The sequence below is a fragment of the Schistocerca nitens genome, chromosome 8 (assembly GCF_023898315.1).
Source record: "Schistocerca nitens isolate TAMUIC-IGC-003100 chromosome 8, iqSchNite1.1, whole genome shotgun sequence".
NCBI lineage: Eukaryota > Metazoa > Arthropoda > Insecta > Orthoptera > Acrididae > Schistocerca > Schistocerca nitens.
The window spans coordinates 144,664,795-144,690,147 of record NC_064621.1 but is presented as its reverse complement, the minus strand read 5'-3'; the positions used below and the strand labels follow the sequence as shown (position 1 = coordinate 144,690,147).

General features: G+C 42.9%; 1 protein-coding gene across 1 annotated transcript in view; it reads left to right on the top strand.

Annotated features, from left to right (window-relative positions):
* Positions 1-23,856, top strand: part of LOC126199454 (uncharacterized) — a 28,726-nt gene extending 4,870 nt beyond the window's left edge. Inside the window, exons 2-3 of the mRNA XM_049936375.1 lie at positions 4,451-5,118; positions 23,208-23,856. Coding sequence (XP_049792332.1) covers positions 4,451-5,118; positions 23,208-23,856 — 1,317 coding nt within the window. The remainder of the gene's footprint in view (positions 1-4,450; positions 5,119-23,207) is intronic.
* Positions 23,857-25,353: the final 1,497 nt, after the last annotated feature.

Here is a 25,353-nt window from a genome sequence, read left to right as displayed (position 1 = left end):
TACAAATGGTTCAAATGGCTCTGCGCACTATGGGACTCAACATCTGAGGTCATCAGTCCCCTAGAACTTAGAACTACTTAAACCTAACTAAGGGTATCACACACATCCATGCCCGAGGCAGGATTCGAACCTGCGACCGTAGCGGTCGCGCAGTTCCAGACTGTAGCGCCTAGAACCGCTCGGCCACTTCGGCCGGCTGCACAATACATTTCAGAGTGTAATCTTGTGGTATCTCCGTTACCGGCTGAAGCACCGGAGCCAAGCATCCCGCCACATGTAGTAGACGGAGCCCGCCTGCGGCGTACTGCTGCGTCCTGATGCCCGCAGCACGGGTAGTCGAGATCAGCTGTGTCGGGTAAAGGGTGCATAAGCCGCGAGGCGCCGTCGAGACCCGCGCGGGGTCAACAGCGCTCGGCGCAATCGGGAAACGGATTGGTGTTGGGAAAGGCGGGAATGAGTGCCCACAGCTTCAGGGGATTTACTTTCTGAATCGGCTGCACTCTTTTGAGAATCGTAAAGATTCGATATGCTAGGAAGAGGATGCTCTTGGCCCTTTGTAAACAAAAATTACTTGTAATGTAAAATACAGTAGTGAAAGCAGTGCAAGGCACTTTTCATTCGTTTCTACAATTTATACGTCTTCGCTTCTTTCTTAGGCCTCCACATTCCTGAGCTCTTTTCCGAAACTTTATTTCAAATTTTGTAGCTAATTTTTTGTTGCACTTTGGTCCACAGGTGGAATATCGTGAACCAATAAAATACTGAATGAGATTTTCACTCTGCAGCGGAGTGTGCGCTGATATGAAACTTCCTGGCAGATTAAAACTGTGTGCCCGACCGATACTCGAACTCGGGACCTTTGCTTTCGCGGGCAAGTGCTCTACCAACTGAGCTACCGAAGCACGACTCACGCCCGGTACTCACAGCTTTACTTCTGCCAGTACCTCGTCTCCTACCTTCCAAACTTTACAGAAGCTCTCCTGCGAACCTTGCAGAACCAGCACTCCTGAAAAAAAGGATATTGCGGAGACATGGCTTAGCCACAGCCTGGGGGATGTTTCCAGAACGAGATTTTCACTCTGCAGCGAAGAGTGCGCTGATATGAAACTTCCTGGCAGATTAAAACTGTGTGCCCGACCGAGACTCGAACTCGGGACCTTTGCCTTTCGCGGGCAAGTGCTCTACCAACTGAGCTACCGAAGCACGACTCACGCGCGGTACTCACAGCTTTACTTCTGCCAGTACCTCTCATTCTGGAAACATCCCCCAGGCTGTGGCTAAGCCATGTCTCCGCAATATCCTTTCTTTCAGGAGTGCTAGTTCTGCAAGGTTCGCAGGAGAGCTTCTGTAAAGTTTGGAAGGTAGGAGACGAGGTACTGGCAGAAGTAAAGCTGTGAGTACCGGCCGTGAGTCGTGCTTCGGGAGCTCAGTTGGTAGAGCACTTGCCCGCGAGAGGCAAAGGTCCCGAGTTCGAGTCTCGGTCGGGCACACAGTTTTAATCTGCCAGGAAGTTTCAATAAAATACTGCTGTAATTTCCCTTCTTCTTATTATCTTCCGGCAATAAATTATACTTTAGCTGCTAACGGACTCTGCTTAATTGTCTTTCTCCGCCTACTGGGTTCACCTATTTATCCAGTGGATTCTTAATTCGTCTTTTCAGTTCATATGCTGGCACTTTAGCTTGACAGTAGCTACTTTCAGCAATGCTTCCACTTTCTCCCTCATCCATCTTGATTAACAAAAGAATTATTTTTTGTGCTTGGTAGTAATGCTTCTGTCCTCATAATAAACAATTTCGGCTCGCAGGCACCCACTAACTCAGACCAGTGAAATTATGTGCTGTCTTACATTTTCAGATGTGTATATTTGAAATTAAGTTTTCTGCTCTTGCTAGTCCCTTCACTTTTGCCTCTCTGGCTCCACTCTGTTTCTATTGTTTCTCCTTCTCCCTATTGCTTCTCCTTCTCTTCGTTTTCTTTCTTCTCTTCTTCCTTTCCGTTATTTTTCTTCTCTGATTCCTCTTTGCTGACATCACCTAAAAACATCTCCTTCTCTTCTGTCGATGCCAATTTATCCTGTGGAATGCTCTTCATCTCTGCTTAACTGTCGTTACCTATACACTTGAATCTGCTTCCTGTATTCAATCATTGGTCTCTCTACACAATTTTTACCACACACCTTCCCTCCATTACGAAACTGACGATTCTTTGACGTCTCCAGATGTGTCCTGTCAACCGATTAGTTCTTTTAGTAAAGTTGTGCTATAAATCACATTATTCCCCAGATCGATTCAGCACCTCATCATTTGTTATTCAACCTACCCATTTACTCTTCAGCATTCTTCTGTATCACCACATTTCAAAGGCTTTTTTATTAATTGACATCCTCTGATGGCCGTGATCTGCACTTGAATTATTTATTTGCGAAACCGGTATTCGTGCGCATTACCCATTGTCAGAGACATATTATGTGTCTCTATTGGTTGCAAGTGCTACTCGCAGATGATGTTGACACAGATGAGGAATCCGTGGAGGGTGACATCAAGTAAGGAAGAAAACTAATAAAGTCGTAACGACATACGTGTCACTTACCAATTCTGTAGAATTTTCAGCTTATTGTGCATCCAGAAAGCACACAGACATGTAGATATATACTCAGAACACAATCACAACCAAGTTTATGTTAATACATTAGGACATGAAATCCGTCCTGTCTCATAGTACGCAGTTTGTCTTGTGTGCTAGTCAGATCTTACCCAGTGACAATTCTTGATCACGTTCTGCCATCATCATTTATTTTGCTGCCCAAATAACAAAACTGATCAACTTCTTTCTATTTCTTATTTTCTATTGTAAGTGCGTCAGCACCGCGAGACTTACTTGACCTTCATCCCATTATGTTTGTTTTATTTTTATTGAACTTCAGCTTATAAAGCCTTTTCAATCAGTTCAACTTCTCTTCCAAGTACTTAGCCGCCTCTTGCAGAGTTATTATGTGCTCTTGCTTTCATCTTCACTACTGTGAAACACAACCCTATTATGAAAAGGTACTCACACCCCCAAAAATTCTCACAGCTCTAATTATAGACATAACCCGTGCCAGTTAAGAGTTCCGTTCTGTGACGACGTTTTTCGTCTTTCTATGTGTTAATTCGACAGTAATTTTTGTTTTGTTAATTCTCTTTGTTTTTGATGTAAAGTTATTACGTATTCACTTACAATTTTTGATGACACAAACAAGCGAATGAACGTAGCCGAATGTGTGTTCGGAGTTAAGCTACCAGACGGTGCTCTGTAGTCCAATAAGAAACCAGTACGACAGAAAACTAATGTTGTCAGTATTCGAGAACCAACACTAATCTAAAACCGGCGTTGGACTTTAGAAGTGCTCACTCGATGATCCTTTAAGAGGTCTCAAAGATATGCACCACGGTTGTGATCTAGTTGTAAATTTTAAATCTTAATCAGTAAATGCATTGCGTGTGAATAAGTGTGTGCTGTATGTATGACTTGTGATATTAGTTATAATTACTATTAATAATGTGTAATATAATTATAATATCCTTAATCATAATCCGAGATCTGAACTTTTTCTCCATTGTTTTTCCGTTTCACAGGTTAAACTGTCGAGCGGAATGACTGCATGTTGCCTTAAATCTGTTTTAATCCGACCACTTATCTCCATTCTTCCTATTCTTATTGCTCATTGTTTGGTCTCTTACATATTGAATATTATTTATCTTTCGCTATGGCATTTACCATTGTTTGTGAGGATTTCAGACAGCTTACATCAAATTACGTATACTCTGCTTTTGATAAATGCTAAATTCTATGAAAGCGCCATCTTCATTTTTTTGTGGAGTGTTGATTACATTATGAAGCCCAACGTTGGACTACCTTTCAGGCATCTTTAGCTTCTCTAAAGCCAAACTTATCTCCAAGTAACACTTCGTAAATTATCTTCTCATTATTCTTTGTCTCCTTGATACCATAGCAAAAGAAGATATACATATACCAGCTGCTAAACTTCCACTATGGAAGATAAACGTATTTATTTGCATTCCTATTTTTTATTTAAAAATGACTGCATTTATTGCAGAAGTGTCCATGGTCAAACAAACAGTGCGGAAGTAAGTGAGATGTGGCTGTGCCCATTGATTTATAGTTTCTAACCCATGATCACATGTTAGACTTTCTCATGTGGAATACATCTGTTCCTGCATTAACTGCCTGAATACGACACCTTGCGGCTTTGAGATGAATTACAGTTACTGACAAGTGGAACACGCAGACGCATCGATATAAAAAGTAATGAAAGAGGAATATATGATTTTTACCTTTCATTGCGAAAAATTCGTCTGCGCATTTTTCTGGGTGCTTGGATGTTGACTAATGTGTCACTTGTTGCTTTTCTTGGGTGCTGACGCAGCCAGTGTGTGTTGTGTTACAGCGCATACTGCTAGAGAACCCATGTGGCGCGGGCGAGTCGGTGACGGTGATCCTGCACGACGTCAGCCATGAGGATATGCGCCGCCTGCTGGACCTCATGTACACCGGAAGCACCGAAGTTCCGGCCGACGACCTGTCGCGCTTTCTGTGTACCGCTAAGGCGCTCGATGTCAGTCTTCTACGATCGGCTGCCCTACAGATTTGTGAAGTCGCCACCTCAGCTGCAGAACCCGACAGAGAACCCACTCCCGCCACCACACCCGCCGTTCCGCCATCACTACCGAAAACGACGCCAGACTGTGTAGTGCCGTCTCCAAAGGAGCCCTCCCTGGCACACAGCCAGTGGCCACTAATGGCCCCACAACTTCGTGGCACTGACCCCGCGCTGCACTGGCAGCAGGCACCACATACCGGTCCGCCGATGCTGCCGCTTCCGTGTCGGAGCCCTCTGATGCCGCCGTCCGCGCCGCCCGCAATGGCCCAAAGCCCCAGCCAGGCTGCTGGCGAGCTCGCGTCACAGGAGCAGCTGCTGCGAGAGCGCCATGTCTGCAATCCACCGCCCAATGATACCTTCGTCAGCAAGTCGCCGGGGACCGCGAGCATGAGCCGACATGTCCAACCAAAACAGGTGTGCTCCTTCATCCGAACTCCACACTTAGACTATCAATGGTAATCTCATGGGTACAAAAAAGTGTTGGGATCATTGCAACTACTGAAAACAGCTCGCTAATGCACAATACTCGTTTATGCTTTTATCATAATGCCATTTTAAGACCTCCAGTTTCCAGAATGCTGTCTACAATTAGCTTCCATATTTCCCTATCAAGATGACCCATACTTTTCATGACATCATGTTGTGATCCTGCTCTCATTGGGGTGTCCATCTTTATCTACATGCATATCTACCAGGTATACCGGTATGAAATGAGCGTTTTTTTGTGAAAATGAAACACTAATTTTGAATTGAATAGTAAAAACAATTTATTCAATGTACTGACCATTGCTTTCTATACATTTTGACCACCTTTCTGGTAATTCATGGACGCCATGCCAATAGAAATGTTCATCATATGAAGCAAACCAATCAAACACCCAATTTTCGACTTCTTCGTAGGAATCCAACTGGTCCTCAGCCAATGCGTGTCCCATTGATGAAAACAAATGGTAGTCGGAAGGGGCCAACTCTAGTGAATAAAGCGGGTGGGGTAGCAGCTCCCAGCCAAGTGTTTTGATTGTACCCTGAACCAGTTTTGCTTCGTGTGCACTGTCGTGTAAAAAAATTACTTTTCCATGTCTTCTGGCCCATTCTGATCAACGCATAGTTCAAATTAATCATTTGTTGTCTGTAGCGATTAGTATTCACAGTTTCACAGGGTTTTAGAAGCTCATGATACACCACACCTTTCTAATCCCACCAAACACAGAGCATTGTCTTCTTGCCGAATCGGTTTTGCAGTCGATGTTGATGGTTGTCCCGGATTAACCCATGATTTTTCCCATTTAGGATTCTTAAAATAAATCCACTTTTCATAGCCAGTAACAATTCGATGCAAAACTGATTTTCATTCATGTCTTTGAAGCAAAATTTGACAAATGGTTTTCCGGTTTTCCATCTGTCTTTCATTCAATTCATGTGGCACCCTTTTTCCACACTTTTGGACCTTTCCCATAGCTTTCAAATGGTCAGAAATTGTTTGTTGTGCAACGTTTAGCATAGCTGCCAGTTGCTTCTGACTCAAAGTATCATCTTCATACAATATTGCTTGCAATTCGGCGTCTTCGACCTTTTTTGGTGGTCTTCCACGTTCTTCATTTCTTACATCAAAATAATTATTTCTGAACCGTTGAAACCATCTTTTGCATGTTGTTTCTGATACAGCATGATCACCATATGACTCGACAAGCATTCGATGAGACTCTGGAGCACTTTTTTAAAAATGGAAACAAAAAATTAATGCTTTGCGCAAATCGTCACTTTCTGGTACAAAATTCGATATTAACATGATGAAAACATATGATGTTGTTTGTTCCATGACTTGTACACTAAATATCTTTGACAGAGGTCATACCAACCAAACAAAAAAACATTAAGGCTCGTTCACAACAAATGTTCCCTATCGACACATTTGTATCTTAACGCTCATTTCATACCGGTACACCTGGTAATATCTGCAAAGCTATACCAGTTATTATGGCTTCTTCCGAACCTATTCAAGTATTGAGTGTGAGAACTATGATTATTTAAAAACTTTGTGCACATGGTATAGTCTACTCTTGTCTTCACGATGCCTATGGTAGCAATACATGTGTGGCTAGTATATTTCCACCTTCATCGTTTAAGGTTCAAAAATGGTTCAAATGGCTCTGAGCACTATGGGACTTAACTTCTGAGGTCATCAGTCCCCTAGAACTTAAACCTACTTAAACCTACCTAACCAAAGGACACCACACACATCCATGCCCGAGGCATAATTTGAACCTGCGACCAAGGCAGTCGCGCGGTTCCAGACTGTAGCGCCTAGAACCGCTCGGCCACACCGGCCGGCCATAATTTAAGGCTGTATCTTGAGACTCTGTAAGTAGGCTTTGTCAGAATAGTTTGCATCAATCTTGACCAATCTGCCACTGCACTTTCTTCAGTATCTCTTTGACGCTGTCCCGTGAGTCAAGCTAACCTGAGATCACCCTTCTCAGCATGCATTCAAAATCCCCTGATTACTGTGTAGTAAAGTGAAAGAACTCTACTTCCTTAGACGAAATAAAACCTTTGACAGACGAAGCAAAGAGGACATAGAAAACATACTATCATAGAAAAAGGGGTATTCGTGTCTAATATAAATCTGCTATTATCAAACATTTATCTTCATGTGCGGAAGATATATCTGAGAATATTGATCTGGACCACAGCATTGTATGGAAATAAATTACGGAATGTAGAAACACCGAAAAGAAGCGACTCAAAGCGTTTGATATGTGGTGCTACAGAGAGATGCTGAGAATTAGTCTGACATAAGAAAGTGTGCACAACCGGCAATGAAAGAAATGTGTGGAAAATACTGAAAAGAAGAATAAATGATAGGATTATAGGGCAAGTGTAATAATGTGTACAGAAAATAATATTTTGAGATGAAGAGTCCGACACAGCAAGGGAAGTTATGGCTCGTCACATCAAACCATTCGGAAGACTGATGACCCATAGAAACTGTCAAATAATTCGAAGCTGCTGCAAATGGTCGTTTTGGAGGGCTCCCCAGAGTCCTGTACCAGAGATTCCAAAGGTAATTCAAGTATCAGCATATATTATGGACCGTGTCTCTCCTACACGAAGTATGGGTTCTGTTACTGATCGTCTACTTAACTGTATGTGACGTATTAATGACAGGGCTAGGCATACTATGCAGGACAGACAGAACTCCGAGTATTGCTCTCATCCCCCAAACCAAAAATTTAAGGTGCAGTCCACCAATGATATCGAAACTGAGCCAATGAGATTTACTTCAACTGTCGGAAATTCTGCTGCGTCCTGTGCCAATGGGAGGAAAATGCAGAACAGTCAGCGCCTATTAATTGTCAACAGTACAATTGTGGAGCGAATAATGATACGCCTTGGAGAATTCCGACAGTGGATAGCAAGGAACATCAGATGTACTTAGAGTGGATGCCCGCAGGTCTCATCCAACATGTTGAAAATGCTATTCTGGCAACCACTGAGGGAACAATGCACACTCAACTACGCATTTTGGCGAATGTTCGAACAAACAGTATCTGCCAAAACATACCCAGATTACTCCAGTGACTGGGGAGCGAGGCTGAGGTGGGTGATGGTGTGGAGTCATTACTAGAGCAGAGAAAAATTAGATATGCGTGATGACACCATTGGTGACATCATGCAACATTGCGAAATTTCTTACGCCACTCCTCACGCCACCCCATGACATAATAGGCCAACTGCTTCATATAAAAAATGGGGACAAATTCGAAAATTCAAGATGGCAAATCTAAAATGGCGAACACAGTTAATTAATCCTATTGGGTTTTCCCTAGCAGTATGATATCAGAATTCAAGGTGGAGATCCAAGATTGCAGACTCTGGGACAACAGTGCAGCTGGCGTGGTTTTCCGGTCATTTGTGCTAAGATTAGATTCCAAGATGGTGATCCGAGATGGTCACTTGTCCTAGAGGGTATTCCCAGGCCCTATGACATCAAAATCTAACGTGCTGACCTGTTGATAATAATGTAGAATGTGTGGTTGCCAGGTCACTTGTGATAACTATAGAATCCCTTATGACTGAGAAAGATGGCCAAATGTTCTGTTGGCTTTTTCCCAGACCTATGATGTCAAATTCAAAGATTGCCATTCTGGGGAAAGTGGACGAGTCTGCATGGTTGCCAGATCAGTCGTACTCAGTATACAGTCAGGGACGGTGTACCTGGAGAAATTTGTGCAGCCTTTATTGTTGTCAGATTTCAAGTGTCCTTAGTAGAAATTAAGGGCCTGTGTTAAAGTGACGGGAAATTTAAAAAAAAAAAACAACAACAATTCTTGTAATTTTAAAATTTGTGGTGTCAAACAGCTTCCATGTTCAAGCAGTTTCACCCACCCAAGTTGATGTCCAATTTTTTCTGTTTCAACAGTTGAAACTTACAACTTATAATCACAAGAGCTGCCTTTCCCTAAGTTTATAACTGTGTTCTGTTAAAACATTTATGGTGGGATACGGGGGAAACAGTGGTGTCTTCGTTTCGAAAATGCAACAGAGCCTCTTTGATGGTGATGAAGATTGCAATATCAACATTACATCTGGATACCAGAGATTCGTCAGCTGATAGTGAACTGTCATAGAACGGACCTGTCCACCGTGCCTAGTCTTCTGCTGCTGAGCACCAGGTCGGTAGTGGCCACCATTAGCCATGACTAATGCCACTAGTGTGCTCAAGAGAACTGCATGTCAACAGGTCAGCTGCTCCTGCAGAGCACCCCACAGCACCACAGATCATCGGAACAGAGTCTCAAGTTTAGAGTCGAAGAGTTCATCCGCCTTAAATTACAAAATTGCGAGAAATTCTATATCCAGCAGAATACTAATGACTTCCACCGCTGACGTGTTTTTTCGGCAGCTAAAATGGTGCAGAGATTTGAAAATGCAAGAAGATACCGTATGCCTTGTCCACATTGAAAAACGCAACAGCCAACTCTTACATCAAACCACCACAACGCCATACTATTTCGAGTGTCCTTTGGTGTAATTCGAAAATCACACAAGCACATTCATTCTTGTGAGAATTTGTGCAGTAGCATTGGAACCTAAAGGTTTATGAATGCTGTTTTTAAAATATATTAGTAAGAAATTGATGTGTGGGAGGTTTGGCAGCTATTAAACAAGCAGGTCTCATGAATATCCAAACCCCACCTCAGTCAAAACTGAATGAATGTGTAAGAACCAGGCATGTACCAACCATTCTTGAGAGTTAAACAAGTTTATAGGAAGTGGCTTGTCGGTTTGCAACTATCAGAAAAGATGGAGGCAGAAGTGATGAATAATATAAACATACTCACATGAAAAAAGGTTTTGCATCACCTCGGTTCCGAGAGTTCCGGAACCTGTACAGAAAACTGGAAAAGAGATCAACATAAACATCTTTTCTGTCCTTTTTATTGGTCTTGAAAACCACACATTGCATGTTGTACCACCACACAGCGAGATCCTTAGAGGTGGCGGTCCAGATTGTTGTACACAGCGGTACCTCTGATACCCAGTAGCACGTCCTCTTGCACTGATGCGTGCCTGTGTTCGTCGTGGCATACTATCCACAAGTTCATCAAGACACTGTTAGTCCAGATTGTTCCACTCCTCAACGGCGATTCGGTGTAGATCCCTCGGAGTGGTTGGTGGGTCACGTCGTCCATAAACAGCCCTTTCCAATCTATCCCAGACTGGTTCGATAGGGTTCATGTCTGGAGAACATGCTGGACACACTAGTAGAAATTCACAACCTAACATCAAACCTTTTCGTCACACGAATGTACACTTCACCTCATTCAAAAGAAAAAAATAAAACGTGTATTAAGACGAATTACGCCTGATGATGGACCCACAGCGGCCGAAATGCATCGTGTCCTTAATAAAAGAAGAAAAGTTGTGACCGTATGCGTTTTTTAATTCCTACCTCCAGTGTTCGTGATATTTGTTTATGCATTCAGACACGGACTGCGATACGATAAAACTTTTAACAATCGCTGTAACTTTGGACGTGGCTGTAGACTGCTCTGCGGCAAATTTGGAATTAGGTTACATTATTAGCTGGATAAGGGGGTTCCGTGCGAAATTTTGACATCAAATTGATTTGTAAATTAATTGAACTAATTAATTAACTACTTCCACCACCATCTCCACTGACCGATGCCATCATGTGGTTTGCTCAGCCCGTACATGGATCACCGTGTCCCAAAATCCTCCCCCCTTCCGTGTTGGCGTGTATTTCGAATTTTGTCGCGAATTTAAAAAATGGTGGTAATTTCTTTGTTCTAGAGCTGTGGTGATGTTCCACCCCCACCTTCTGCCACAGAGATTGTGTGGGTTTTTTTCTTCGCTCATGTCACCAGAATTGGTGGGAGAGGTCCAGTTTATGCTCAGCTGTCGCTGTGGAAGCATCATAATGTGTTCGATCACCGAGATAAATGTAAAGAACAGAGTGGCTTTCATTAGCTGTAATACATATAGTCAAAGTTTGCTAACACAGAGGATGAAAGACTACGATAATGGAAGAGTTTAAGTGAAAGAAGCAGAAGAATTCAGTTCAGCAGATCGTGACAATACAGAAGGATGGAACCAATATGCACGTCGCAAGCAATTCAAGTGCATGAACATCTGCCAACTGCCGAGATATTCGACATGAAGCAATCACTTTTCCAAAACGGAAGAGGGGGCAGTTGATGCTAATTCGATTAAGTGGAAGCATATTCGTGTATGTGGTATACGCCATTGAAGAGTTTCAGCTGCTTATCCCTATCCGCTTCCCCCTCCACCAACACTTCCTCTCGTCCCATCATCACCCAGTCGTCATCCTCACTGCTGTGCGGAATATGTTCTACCTAAGAGCTATTGATAACTGGCCAGAAGGAGTTGACAGCTTTGCTGCCTGTAAGCATGCAGCCTAGGATTGTGCCTATAGCCTCCTACATGCTTAATGGAAAGGAGTTGTATTGGAAGAATGCCTGAAGAAGAAGAGGACTACCGTCCAGCAGGTAAGGGCTATACAGCAGCATGGCATGAAGATGCAATCTGCAAGTCAGGCAGACCATTGCTGTCGTTGTAACTGCTTCCCATATACTTTCAACTACCCACTTTCAACTACTTTTCAAGGTCACCCGACTACATACTTTCCCCATTTGAATTACATGCATGCTGATGAATGTATACAGCAATGTCTTCGAATATTTGATAGAGTGGCGAATATATAATTTATTAACCGTATTATTAACTATATTGTTAGGTACAGTTTTAATAATGTCCAACTTATTTTTTAACTTATAACTTAAATCCACACCTGAATCATCTGTTTCTTACTCCAGCCAGTAATTTGACAATACACAGAAGGTACGATCTCGAATTCCAATTTATATCTCATTTTTTCCGGTAAACTGCCTCTTTTATGGCTTTAACAATTAGTTCTGTTCGTTCTGGAAATTCTCCTAGACAACAGCATTAAGGTGCTTTAACTTTTTCTCTAATTTCCTGCATGACACTGTTGTTATAACATTCAACATCTTCCTGGGTGTGGCCTGCCAGTTCTTCTGTAGAACATTCTTGTGGAATCTCGGCATAGAACGTGAAGTTTACAACTTTTTCAAACGAAGTGCTATTAAATGTTGTTACTTCGTGGATTTAAGCGCTACAAACTGTTGCTCTGTTGGTAAGTGTGCGCCATCAAACCCATCCCGTTTCGATATAATGTATCCATACTTTTCAAGTGGATCCAAGCAGGAATGGAGTTTGATAAACAGATTTTTCAAGTCTTCTTTAACATAGTAAACATACTCCAATCCGGTGTTTTCGGCCAGGATTCCAATGTATAGCCACTTAGCAATGCTCTTTACAGTAGATGTTATTATCTTGTATTCCCCAGTAGTTGCCAGATTTCTCCATACACTGTGTTAAAAGTCATACGTAAACCTGGCCTGCACGTCCGCGTTCGCGTATCCCTTTTCCATTTGCAGCTTATATTCTTCATTTATGGCAGTGTCTTCTACGTATACTCTAGTTTTATTTTCTTCACTTCGATGTCCTCCGTTTCCAGTTTCCTTTCCCGTGGACATAACACATTAATTGTACTTAAAAGTCTAATTTCTTTAATGGGGAATTGTTTAAGCCTGTACGATACATTTACTCTTACCTTAGGACGTAAGGAATGACGTTGCTCGTGTCAACCAGTCCCAGTTCTGTAATATGTATATCAGACAGTATTGTGCAGAACAATATTCTAGACCGAGAAAAATAAGTTTTTCCTGCTGTAAGATAACACTTCTGTATAATACTTATATCATAGGTATTGGAGTTGGAGGTAAGAATCTCCGCCTACTTTATCGCTAGACAATTTAAACTGTACATAGACAGATCGTAGCTGATAAGCTTTTCTCGGTCTGGAGTATCTGGAAAACTTAGTTGCACAACTGACAATTTTCGGATATTCATTACCTGAAGAGCCAAAGAAAAACGTACACCTAACATCGTGTAGGGCCCCCGCAAGCACGCAGAAGTGTCGCAACACGATGTGGCTTGGAATCAACTAATGTGTGAAGTAGTGCTGGAGAGAACGGGCACCAGAATCCAGCATGGCTGCCGATAAATCCGTGAGAGTACGAGGGAATGGAGATGTCTTCACGTTGCTAGGCATCCCAGATACGCTTATTAATGTTCACGTGTCTGGATTCTGGTTTCCAGCATCAGTGTGTCAAGTCAGAAGAGTGTTTTTTTAGCCACTCTGCAGAAATTCTGATCGTGTGCTTACACCCAGGAAGACGTGGAACGTTACATCAATAGTGTCATGCAGGATATAAGAGAAAAAGTTAGAACCCCTAAGTGCTATCGTCTAGGAGAACTACTTGTTAAAGCCGTAAAAGAGGTAGCTTACAGGAAAATATGAGATGTATACTGCGAGAACATACCTTCTCTGTATTTGTCAAATTACTGGCTGGAGAAAGAAACAGGTGATTCAGATGTGGATTTAAGTCAAAAATTAAATTGGACATTATTATAACTATACCTAACAAAATTAGGGAGTGATTTGTATGCTGTATGTAAATGTATGTGCAAAAGATAATAAATATGTTTTACTAAAATGTTTGCTTGTTTTCTTCGCTACTCTGTTGAAAATCGTAAGACATTTCCTATATACAATGATCCACCTGCACATATTTCAGATGGGGAAAGTGTGTACTCGGGTGATCTTGAGAAGTATTTGAAACTAGGTAGTTTTCGTACCTGTAACACTTTATGCTAAGTCGACACCTAGTTATACAGTAATTGTACTTCTGAGCAGTGTGAGGTTTTATATATCCGCTCTTATTCTTGTTTTGCTGCTCCCCCTTCTCGGTAATAGCTGTTTTCCCTTCAGTGAAGTCGCTCGTTTCCTTTTCAGTGTCCCCTTCTTAATAACAGCTATTTCCCTTTCAGTTAAGTCGCTTACTTTCTTTCCCGACCATTTAGTTTATCGTTCAGCCTCAGAAGGGCATGACAATATATCTCTGGTTCCTTGCGTATGCCTCCAACTTTAAGTTCGAGAGTTTGAATTTTCGCGTCCATGTACAAGCGAATGTTTTGCTTATGCACACCCATCCCATCAGACTGAGCTCCCAGCATGCACGTCACTTTATCTCTGTTGATGTGTATATTAATGTACTCATCTCTATTTACGGCTATATACAGGTTGATTATAATTAAAGTTACACTTTCAAAACGCTGTAAAAATAACATCACTGGTCAGAATGACGTCAAATTGTAACGGAATATTATCGAAGAAGGGGGAAAATGTATGGCAGAAGAAACGAAAATTGTGTGAAAGTTGATCAATAGATGGCGCCGTATGTGCCAGAATACGTATATGAAAACACCTGTTATTCCCACGACCCACTGAAGTTGGTATAAACACGTCGGGTACACGGCTTTTCCTCCTTTCGCTTCTGCGACGTTCGCCGTGACTGTCTCATTGCAGGATCGTGCCCTGCTTGTAAAGATGTATTACAGGAATGATGTCTGCGCACACGTCACGCTGCAGAAGTTCCGGACACTGAAGGGTTTGAAAAGAGGCGTTGGTCCGATGACTGCCGTGGGTTTGGAGGATATTGTTCGCAAATTCAAAAAGACGATTTCTTTTGGTGTGTAACCTGGTAGAGAGAGGAAACGAACTGATTCGTCATCAGTGGAAGCAGTGGCCACAGCAGTTCGGGAGGAGACGAGTGGTGGTGTGCAAACGTGTAGTGCACGGAGAATTGCCCGAACATTGGACATACCCGTGAGCACGGTGCATAAAATCCTTCGAAACATCCCTCGTTGCTACCCATTCACTATTACCCGTGTGCACGAGTTGCTTTCTGTTGACCTACCAGCAGGAGAGACTTTTGCTTTAGAATTTGTTGCTCGCATGGAAGTGGACAATGATTGGCAGTGGTTGACTTTGTGGGCACACGAAGCCCACTTCCATCTGACAGGATATGGCAATACACAGAATGGTCGAGCATGGGCAACGGGAAATCCACACGCAAATCACCCAGTACCACTTCATCCTGAAAAGGTGACTGTGAGGTGAGAGTTTACGGCATCATTTATCGTAGGGCCATATTTTTTCGAAGAGACAGATGCTTTCGGTCCTGTTACCTGTACTGTTCTTGGTGGCATATCTAGACTCTTCAAAGCTATTAATCCAACATTTTATCGCATTTATCGACGGAACGGCATCATGACGTCCTAAATTATAAAAACGTCGAAATTCCCCCTCGCCACTACCAAACTGTCATTGTTTTCATAAAACATTTTTATGGCTAACGCACGCTGTTGTCCGTTCCACTGATCTATGATTACGGAAATGGCGGACTGTTTAGTCTCTGTCACGAACCGGCAGTGCTGCTGCCTGCCCATGGCTACCACTACTCATTTCAAACATTCCAATTATTGTGTGTCACTCTGTACTACAGAAAATTGCTGAGAGGAATTGCTGACATACCAGTATCACTCACGCCGCTGTTAAGGAAAGGTGTGACATTCATGTCGACAGAAGAGTGTCAGAATGCAATTGAAGAAATAAAGAGAGCTTTGACATCAGTTCTAGTATTCATTGACTTTCAGAAGGTCTTTATCCTTTTGTGTCACACACTTGATCATGCTTTGGGATGTGTTTTAAGTCAGGAGGTTAATGGAGATGAACATCCTGTAGCCTACGCATCGAGTCAGCTGCATGAAGCAGAGAAAAACTGTTCGACAACAGAGTAGGATTTACTAAGCCTCATTTATGACGTCACGTATTTTAGATGTTTATGTTTATGGGGGGAAAATGTCGAATAGTGACCGAACTCGCTGCCATGAATTGGTTATTGGGAGTGAAGCACCTGGCTATCTGGCTGACAAGACGATTCCTGAGACACCACGAATTCGACTGCAAAATAGTACACAAGCCAGAGCAGAAGCACAGGAAAGCAGATACATTAAGCGGAAAGGTAACAGTGTTGTCTGTTCTGGGTCCTGGTCTTGCGCAGTAGCAGACAGTGCAGAGAACTGACATCGATTTAAACATTACAGGACGCAACCAAAGTTTTGCACATTTGGTGGACTGTAGTTCATAGGTAGTACCAGAGAAGTTTAAGGAGCAGATTTTAAAGGAAGCGTGTTACCATGTTTTATCTGATGATGGAGGGTGCAGAGCAACAAATCAGGGAGTAGCCGATAGGTGCTTTTGGAGAGGAAGGAAAGCGGATGTGGATCAATACGTGAGGAATTGCGTATAGTGTGCACAGTGAGCGGACTTGAACCGTAATTGACCGCCATTTCAAAAGCTACCAGAAGCATTAAAACCATCTGAATTGCTTGACACTGATGCTTTACGACCGTGCAGTCATACACCAGCTAAAAACTAATTCGTATTGACTCTCACAATACCAAGGGGGGAAGAGGTGTACATTACACTCACATTTGGAATATATTGTAATTATTCATGTGTTTTACTTTTCAAAATTCTGAAAAAGACATTTATTGTTTTTAATTGTATACATTGTATGCCAGGATCTGTAATTATTCTAATTTCTTCAATACAGCTTAACCTAAAAAATTTTATATCTTTCTACTGACTGCTAAATTTCGCAACAAATTTCATATTCTTAGTTTGAGGTTCAGGACCCTCTATATACATCAGTTTACCTTCAAAAAGTATACTGTGAATAAAAGTCAACGACAGTTAAAGAAGTCTGTATTATTTTAAAATTTCTGTGGTTGTAAAATACCTCTCCCGGTGCGTACACATTACACAACATGCATTGGTATTACTGAGATGGTAATAAAAGACATTTTCCGATTGTGCACCACACCTACCTATTTATAAAGTATGCTAATAAAAGATACTAATTAACGAAATTAAAGACTAGGAACAAATTTCATGTGGACTTTCTGAAGGAGATGTATGGCTGTTGCATGTGAAGTAGTTAAGCCCTAATCCAATTTATCCACAGGTCTACATCTACATCTACATTCATACTCCGCAAGCCTCCCAACGGTGTGTGGCGGAGGGCACTTTACGTGCCACTGTCATTACCTCCCTTTCCTGTTCCAGTCGCGTATGGTTCGCGGGAAGAACGACTGTCTGAAAGCCTCCGTGCGCGCTCTAATCTCTCTAATTTTACATTCGTGATCTCCTCGGGAGGTATAAGTAGGGGGAAGCAATATACTCGATACCTCATCCAGAAACGCACCCTCTCGAAACCTGGCGAGCAAGCTACACCGCGATGCAGAGCGCCTCTCTTGCAGAGTCTGCCACTTGAGTTTATTAAACATCTCCGTAACGCTATCACGGTTACCAAATAACCCTGTGATGAAACGCGCCGCTCTTCTTTGGATCTTCTCTATCTCCTCCGTCAACCCGATCTGGTACGGATCCCACACTGATGAGCAATACTGAAGTATAGGTCGAACGAGTGTTTTGTAAGCCACCTCCTTTGTTGCTGGACTACATTTTCTAAGCACTCTCCCAATGAATCTCAACCTGGTACCCGCCTTACCAACAATTAACTGGTAAAACGGAACTGGTACTTGGAACAACAGATCGTAGTAACTGGGATGTAGATCTAAGATATGTCATGACAGCACATAACTCAGAAGTATGAACGAAGACTGTGTTGTCCCCGTATGAGGTCGTGTACGGTCGGCAAATGCCACCACCGTTCGATTTGATTGAGGTAAAGAAAAGTAGAACTTGATAGTCACTACTCGAGTTCCCAAAAACAATACACAAATAATGGAAAAAAGTACAGAAGGCAAATAAGAAGGCGTTAGAGAAGCAGGAGGAAGCAGTGAGACGTAAAGCAAGTTTACCATAATACGAAGTAGAACAATAGGTGATGTTATCCAGCCCATACAAGCCAAAAAGGGAAGATGAAGGAGTTCATCAATGTATCAACGACCCTGTTATGTGGTGGAGACTACTTCACTATTCAATTGCAAGCTCCTGTTGCCAAGAAGAGTGGCAATAGCTCGTGTTGGGCATCTACGTCATCTTCGAGGAAGTCCAGTGTTGATTCCAGGAGCGTCAAGGATGGAACTGGAGAACTCCAGGGGAAGTATTTGGGTTAAGAGACAAGATGTGGTTGAGCCTGTACATGAACTACCACTTGCATTTAAATCAAGAAGATTGCTTTGTTGATGTGTTTGCTTATGTATTGGATTGTTATGAATGACTTATGTTAGTGTCGAGTTTTTTCCTGTTATTTTGCTGTTTGTGCATGGTCTTGCTAGTCACAACAGACATCTGACGCGGGAGGAGGAGTGACTTTTATCCCTGTCCCCGGGTTGCGATATGTTCAGGATAAGGATAGAAAAGAATGCGAGTTGTAGCTCTATTAGGTTTTGTCGCGTGAACAGCACTTGCTGAGATTACAGAAAACATGAAGCGAGCTACTGCCTCAGTTTAGCCTATTCGCGGAACCAAGCAGACAAAACCTACCTTCTACTACCACACAGCATCAGTAGAAGTAAAGACTGACTAAGTGCGATTATATATTCTAATTCAATTTATAGCAACAGAAAAATATGCACAGTTTTAGTGATATGCCATTCACACGTACCCAGTGAAGTGAAGTGTTCTTGGAAAACTCCTGAGGGTGAACATTCGCGAGGTATTATTTATATCTGAAGTTCATGATAGGCATGCGGTAATGACGCAAGAGTAACAACATTGACGTCACCGTGTGTCTCACTGGGGTGATATAAAGCAACCAGAACACGTGCGCAGTGCAATTATTCTTAGATGAACAGAAGGGAACAGATCGTCCAAGGGATGACATGGAACCCAGACTGCTTTTCAAAAGGGCTGTAAGTACCATGGGACTTAACATCTGAGGTCATCAGTCCCCTAGACTTACAACTACCTAAACCTAACTAACCCAAGGACATCATAAACAACCACGCCCGAGGCAGGATTCGAACCTGCCCTCAGCAGCAGCGCAGTTCCGAAGTACCTAGAACCGCTCAGCGACACCGGCCGGCTGACTGTATTTCCAGCAAGCAGATTTTCATTGGATTTATCCTACCTGTGATGACATGAAAACAATGGTAAGATTTTACGAACACGGGAAGCTGACGGAAGCCGAGTGGATTCAATTTCAGGGACTACATGCGACATAACAGCGGCAAACTTCCATCTGGCAGCGTTGATAACTGGATTCACGCAAGGGAACATCTCACAGCCTCTGTTGCATTGGCTACATGTACGTTTGGAGCTGATACCAGCACCAAGTGTAATATTGCTGAAACAGGCATTAGAAGCTGACGCCATTCATTCTCTGGATTGATTCGGTGCCACACGGGAAGGGAGCATTTCAGCCATGCAGTTAGCGCAAGACGTAGAGCAGTTCAGAAAAGGACAACGACGTGTGACGGTGATTTTTAATCCTTCAGTACGAAGTGCCAAAGTGACCCTAACTCTGCTGTGTATACCTTTAATACATTTGAGTCGGAGGGCTGATAGTCAGCATAAACTACCAATGGTCCAGATTCCAGTGGATTTGATCTCTTGAACATAAGAGAGAGAGTGTGTGTAACCTTGTAGAACGAATACAGAACAGATGTAAATTTACAGTTGAAAAAAAAAAAAAAAAAAAAAAAAAAAAAAAGAAGGGAGCAATGGACAAACCGCCGGCCGAAGTGGCCGTGCGGTTAAAGGCGCTGCAGCCTGGAACCGCAAGACCACTACGGTCGCAGGTTCGAATCCTGCCTCGGGCATTGATATTTGTGATGTCCTTAGGTTAGTTAGGTTGAACTAGTTCTAAGTTCTAGGGGACTAATGACCTCAGCAGTTGAGTCCCATAGTGCTCAGAGTCATTTGAACCATTTTCAGTGGACAAACTAAAAATAGTTAAAATGGTTCTGAGCACTATGGGACTTAACATCTGTAGTCATCAGTCCCCTAGAACTTAGAACTACTTAAACCTAACTAACCTAAGGACATCACACACATCCATGCCCGAGGCAGGATTCGAACCTGCGACCGTAGCAGTCGCGCGGTTCCGGACTGCGCGCCTAGAACCGCTAGACCACCGCGGCCGGCGGCAATGGAGAAACTGTGAAGGTTTACATCACCAAGAGGGCATAATTGGTGTTATAAATAGACTAGTAAGCAAGTAGCAACAAGCAGCATAGAAAGTAGATTTGGATGTAGTATCTAACCTATGTGGGAAAGTTACCAGTTGATTTAGTTACAAACTTTTCTTCCTGTTTTGTGCGTATGTGTAGTATTATACTAAACTGGTTATAAGATAGCCGGCCGAAGTGGCCGTGCGGTTAAAGGCGCTGCAGTCTGGAACCGCAAGACCGCTACGGTCGCAGGTTCGAATCCTGCCTCGGGCATGGATGTTTGTGATGTCCTTAGGTTAGTTAGGTTTAACTACTTCTAAGTTCTAGCGGACTAATGACCTCAGAAGTTGAGTCCCATAGTGCTCAGAGCCATTTGAACCATTTGGTTATAAGATATACGTGAGGGACTGGGTCTTGTTGATTGCAGGAGGGATAATGTAGAGTAAGGACCATATATGGGCACGTTAACGCGATCATGAGTAGTGCTTTGCAGAGGCGCTGACAGCAGAAAAGTGTGAGAAGTTACCACTGTAATAATTCAATGAGGCCGACCTACTGCTATGAGGCAGGTTATCTTGTTGAGAAGTGAACTCAGCAGTACTGCGCTGATTAGTGCAGCAAGGGGCAAGGCAGACTTCCACCCTGACGGTGGTAACGGTGTTTCCAGAGAAGTGACTGGTAGTGGCGCACATGCACAACAAGAATGCCACGACCGATTATAAGTACTAGTTACTTTTGTAATTGAATCCTGCTGAATATCGTAGCCCAACCAGGACGACGCAACTGTTCCCGATGAGGACATCACATGGGTCTGCCAACGGAACTCTCTGATTTGAGGCCACAGCAAGGCCACTTCTTTATGCAGTAAGCGCCTCCCCAGACATAGCGCCACGGCGCAGTGGCCCACGACAGGTCATCTCCAACAACACTGCTACCTCCCATCCTTGGGGCAGTGGGCCTTTACTATATTTTGTATGTGATCTAAAATTTAAAAACTTCTCTCACACCGGCCTGATTTAGCTTCACTGATCAGGATAGTAAAAACATGCGTATATTAAGGGAATTTTCATTGACAAAGCAGGCTTATCACATTCACACAGTTCAATACTGTTCTATCCTGATTAAATTAAGCTTAACTTAAATTCCATAAGGCAGTGAAGCAATTTCGAAGTCTCGGTGCGACGAAAATTGTCAGTCGATCTCCTGGAAACATTTGTAATAATTATTAACTTTCGGTGATCACATGGGGAAGACCGGAGATCTGCTGGTAAGACCGTGTTAGCCTATTTATTTGAAGTAACTGGATATCTTGAGCGTACAAAACGGCAGGTTCGTCCAGTGTAAATCAGACGTTCCCCACTGATCCCGTGCAACACAGCGTAGTAAGCAGACACTGTCAATAATAATAATCCGTTAAATAATACGCGAACACACTTACTTTAGTTTAGTTCATGTATTAAATTTCTTCTCATACAGAATCTCATCAAGATGGCGACTAGCTCAACAATACATACATATACATCCTTCTTTTACGACTAATCGGCAAGAAGTCCTCTATTCTTTTTCCTAAGAGAAAACATAGATAGCAGAGAAGCTATTCCATGGAGTGAATGGACGCTCCAAGGAATAATTGGGCTTGAAACTACTTTGCCTTGATAATCGGTAAGTTAGCGGAGAGACCGCTGCAAGAGACATTACAGGCCACCCCCGGTGCACACCAGCCGTGTACACGGTGCTTGCGCAGGGTGTGCATGGATGACTAACGTAACAAGGCCGCTGATGTACAGTGCGGGCAACGTCATCAGTATCCTGAGGTGCAAGGGCAGGCAGCCCAACTGAATTCAGTAGCCTGTGGGCTGATGCTCCAGTATCACAAGCGGCCCAGATGTGATCTCTGATTAGATGCAAAGACATAAGCTAGACTGATAGTGAACTTAGCAGACCCCCTTATGCTCCGAACTCAGTTGCCATATTACAGACTCCAATGATCCACTAAATGCCAACATTTTGTGCAGTGTCTACTGTAGAGCCAGGCACTCAAGCCATTCATACGTAAGCGGGCATTACCGTACATTACATGGAAGCCAGGCCACAATTCAAAAGCCTCATGATACAAACATACCTTTCCAGCTTGCAATTTCTATAGGCCATTTCCTTTTTCCTGAAATGACAGCTGGAGGTGACGCTAAACTTCGGCCAGTTGGGTACCGTCTAGTATGCCACTTATCAGACCCATTAAACGTCACCCAACAATGTATTTGCTTTGTCTCTCTGAACCGTTACGACTGGAATACTTTGTGCCAAACGCACACAACACGCTGTTATAACCACTGTTCCAAGGCCTCCGGTCACTTTATCGGTAACAGGGACATGAGGAGATTGATATTGGCTTGCAATTAACGTGTCATGCCTCTGCGCGTTGTTTTAATGCAGTTTAAGTCCATGAAGCAATGCATTCACGTGGATGTGGAATATCCCTCAAATTCTCGAAGACAGTCTACATCCGTTCTACTTTAAAGTATATTGACCATATAATAACATAGTAACTTCGTGTAGCTGAATTGCCAGGTCCAATTCCCTCAATTGCACACTACTTTGGAGACTTGTATATCGCTAACCTACCCCAATAATTCTGCTGCATAATGGAGACCTACAGTTTAATGTAGAATTACACCACGTGTCATTCCTAGCAAATTTTCACAATGAGTAGTGGAAGCTAGATAAATCCACACCGAAAATATCTGTTCTCCAATCATGATTCTATCCCGTGACCTCTCGCTTTCCAGATTTAACCGCTAGCTTCCCCAGAGTTCCACCTAGCCTCACTCTAACTTAGGGTTCGCATGTTCCAAACTCTGATTAACAACCTTTGCAGTCTCGTTCTCTCACTGTGGTAGGCCCACTGTTTGTGCTGCATCTCATGTAGGACTTCCCATGTACAGCAGCAAGAGCGCTCTTCCGCATCGCCAACGTACCAGCGCGTGCAGGAGCAGGACAGCTTTCTCCTGAAGCGGTTGATGGGCGTAGTACCTGCAGACAAGAAGACACGCCCAGAAACCAAAAACATCAACAACAGCAGCAGAAGCGGTAGCGGCAAACCCTGTGGGGCGAAGGCCGTGACGTCTCCTCAACAGCCACAACAGCGCCAGCGTGTTGCCCCTGTTGAGCACCAACCGCTTCCTCTACCACCATCATCTCCACCACCTCTCTGTGTTCCTCCACAGCAGAGCGATCATCTCACTCCCGCGGTGCCACCTCTCCCGCAATCACAACCGCTCCCGACGGCACCATCACTCTCATTATCACCATCAAAGATTCCAGCGCACTTCCAGGAACCCAAGCAGCCAAATCCACAACAGATGCAGCTTCCGCACCGTCGACGACAGCAGCCTCGAAACTTGCCAGAATCTTCCCAGAAACCTGAAGATCTGCCAGCAAATCCAACTTTATCCTGTGAAGCAGCCACCGAGCAGCAGAGGAGATACGAGTGTGAAGACTGCAGCAAACTCTTTGTCACCAAGGCGTCTCTCAAGGTGTGCAGACTTTTTTGCTGGACTTCGCCATTTTGCGAGTAACTCTCATAAGGCCTATATCTGTATCTCTTTTTTCCCATTATTTTTATTTACTTCATTGCTTGATTTTGTTACCGATTTGCACTCATAATGTACATAGAAAAATTTTTCTGTGTACATACGACCAGAAATCTGTAAAATTTTTATGATTTTGAACAGTTACTGCTAGTAGAATTGATATGCTGCATGTTGTACAAGAGTTTATTACTGGTTCGTTCCCTCTAGTTACAAGACATCTTGAAAGTTATGGTCATCACTTCTTAAACTCCTCGGCTCCATTATCAACGGATAAATATGTCAGATGTGAGGCTAATTTCTCCTTCAAATTTGATTCAATTTTTTTTTCCTATGGAAGACATCGATTTGTTTAAACTTCACGTTGGTTCCTGTCACGTAAACACAACTATGTCTATTTTCCTGTTAATGTTTTTTGATGTGCAAAGGCATTTGTAAATAAGTCTCTCCTACCTCGTGGAATATGAAGACCGCGAATGATGCTGCAATCTCCATCTCATTTAGTTTTGCTAAAATCACGTGGATCCTTTCTTGATTTAACCCGAATATACACTAACATTGTTATAGACGTTCTTGGGAAAGAGACTAACTCGAATCTAATGGCTATTCAGAAAAGCACTATTAAATTGGGACCAGTATAGGAAGGAATAGCCAGGTGGGATTTGCTGTGCGATGAATGAGTGAAGTGGCACACACTCCAATATTTATTAGGTGGTTAAAGAATGAGCATCCTTATTTACACTATTTACAGTACTGATAGCTTTACAAATAACTTCGTTATCCTTGTATGTAACTGTTCCACATTTTTATTATATTGTGGATCACTGGCTGGAGCCCAAAAATCAATAACTGTTGACTATTAGGAGATTAGTAGTGTCACGGTAAGTGCATCTAGTCTCATGGCAGGTTTTCCAAGATGTGGGACGGAGCTCAGTGTCTTGTGACTTAAAAGGTCTGGTATTTTAAATTTACTCACAGTCGCTGATTCTTAGTCGTAACCGATCACATCGTCCGATATATTGTTGTTTGGGCGTTACTTCATTAAAGAGCATATGTACGTAAGAAAACTAAATGTGGTATGCTAGCACAAAAGTGTTCTTTAGTAATTTCACATTCCTAGCCGTAATCCAGTAAAATTCCCCGTTCTTCCGTCATTTGTAGCTCACACGTCAGCTCCACTACGCTCTTGCTGAATCTGTACGTAATTAATCACCTTTATACGCCATCTCTATCCTCATTTTCATACAGTCCACGTCCAGAAAATCTCACTTCGACACTCCCTTTCTCTCTTCCTTCAACCGTTCATTTATCGGATTTTATGCAGTTTTTTAATCTCTTTGGGCGCATCACCTACGCAAAAGAAAATTTATGAGAACGACAGAAGGGATCAAATAACAAAATCACAGCTTCCAGAAGACTCAAGTCATAGTTGACAGTGCTGGTAATAGGGAAAATTAGAATTTCATCATTTCTACAACATCAAAT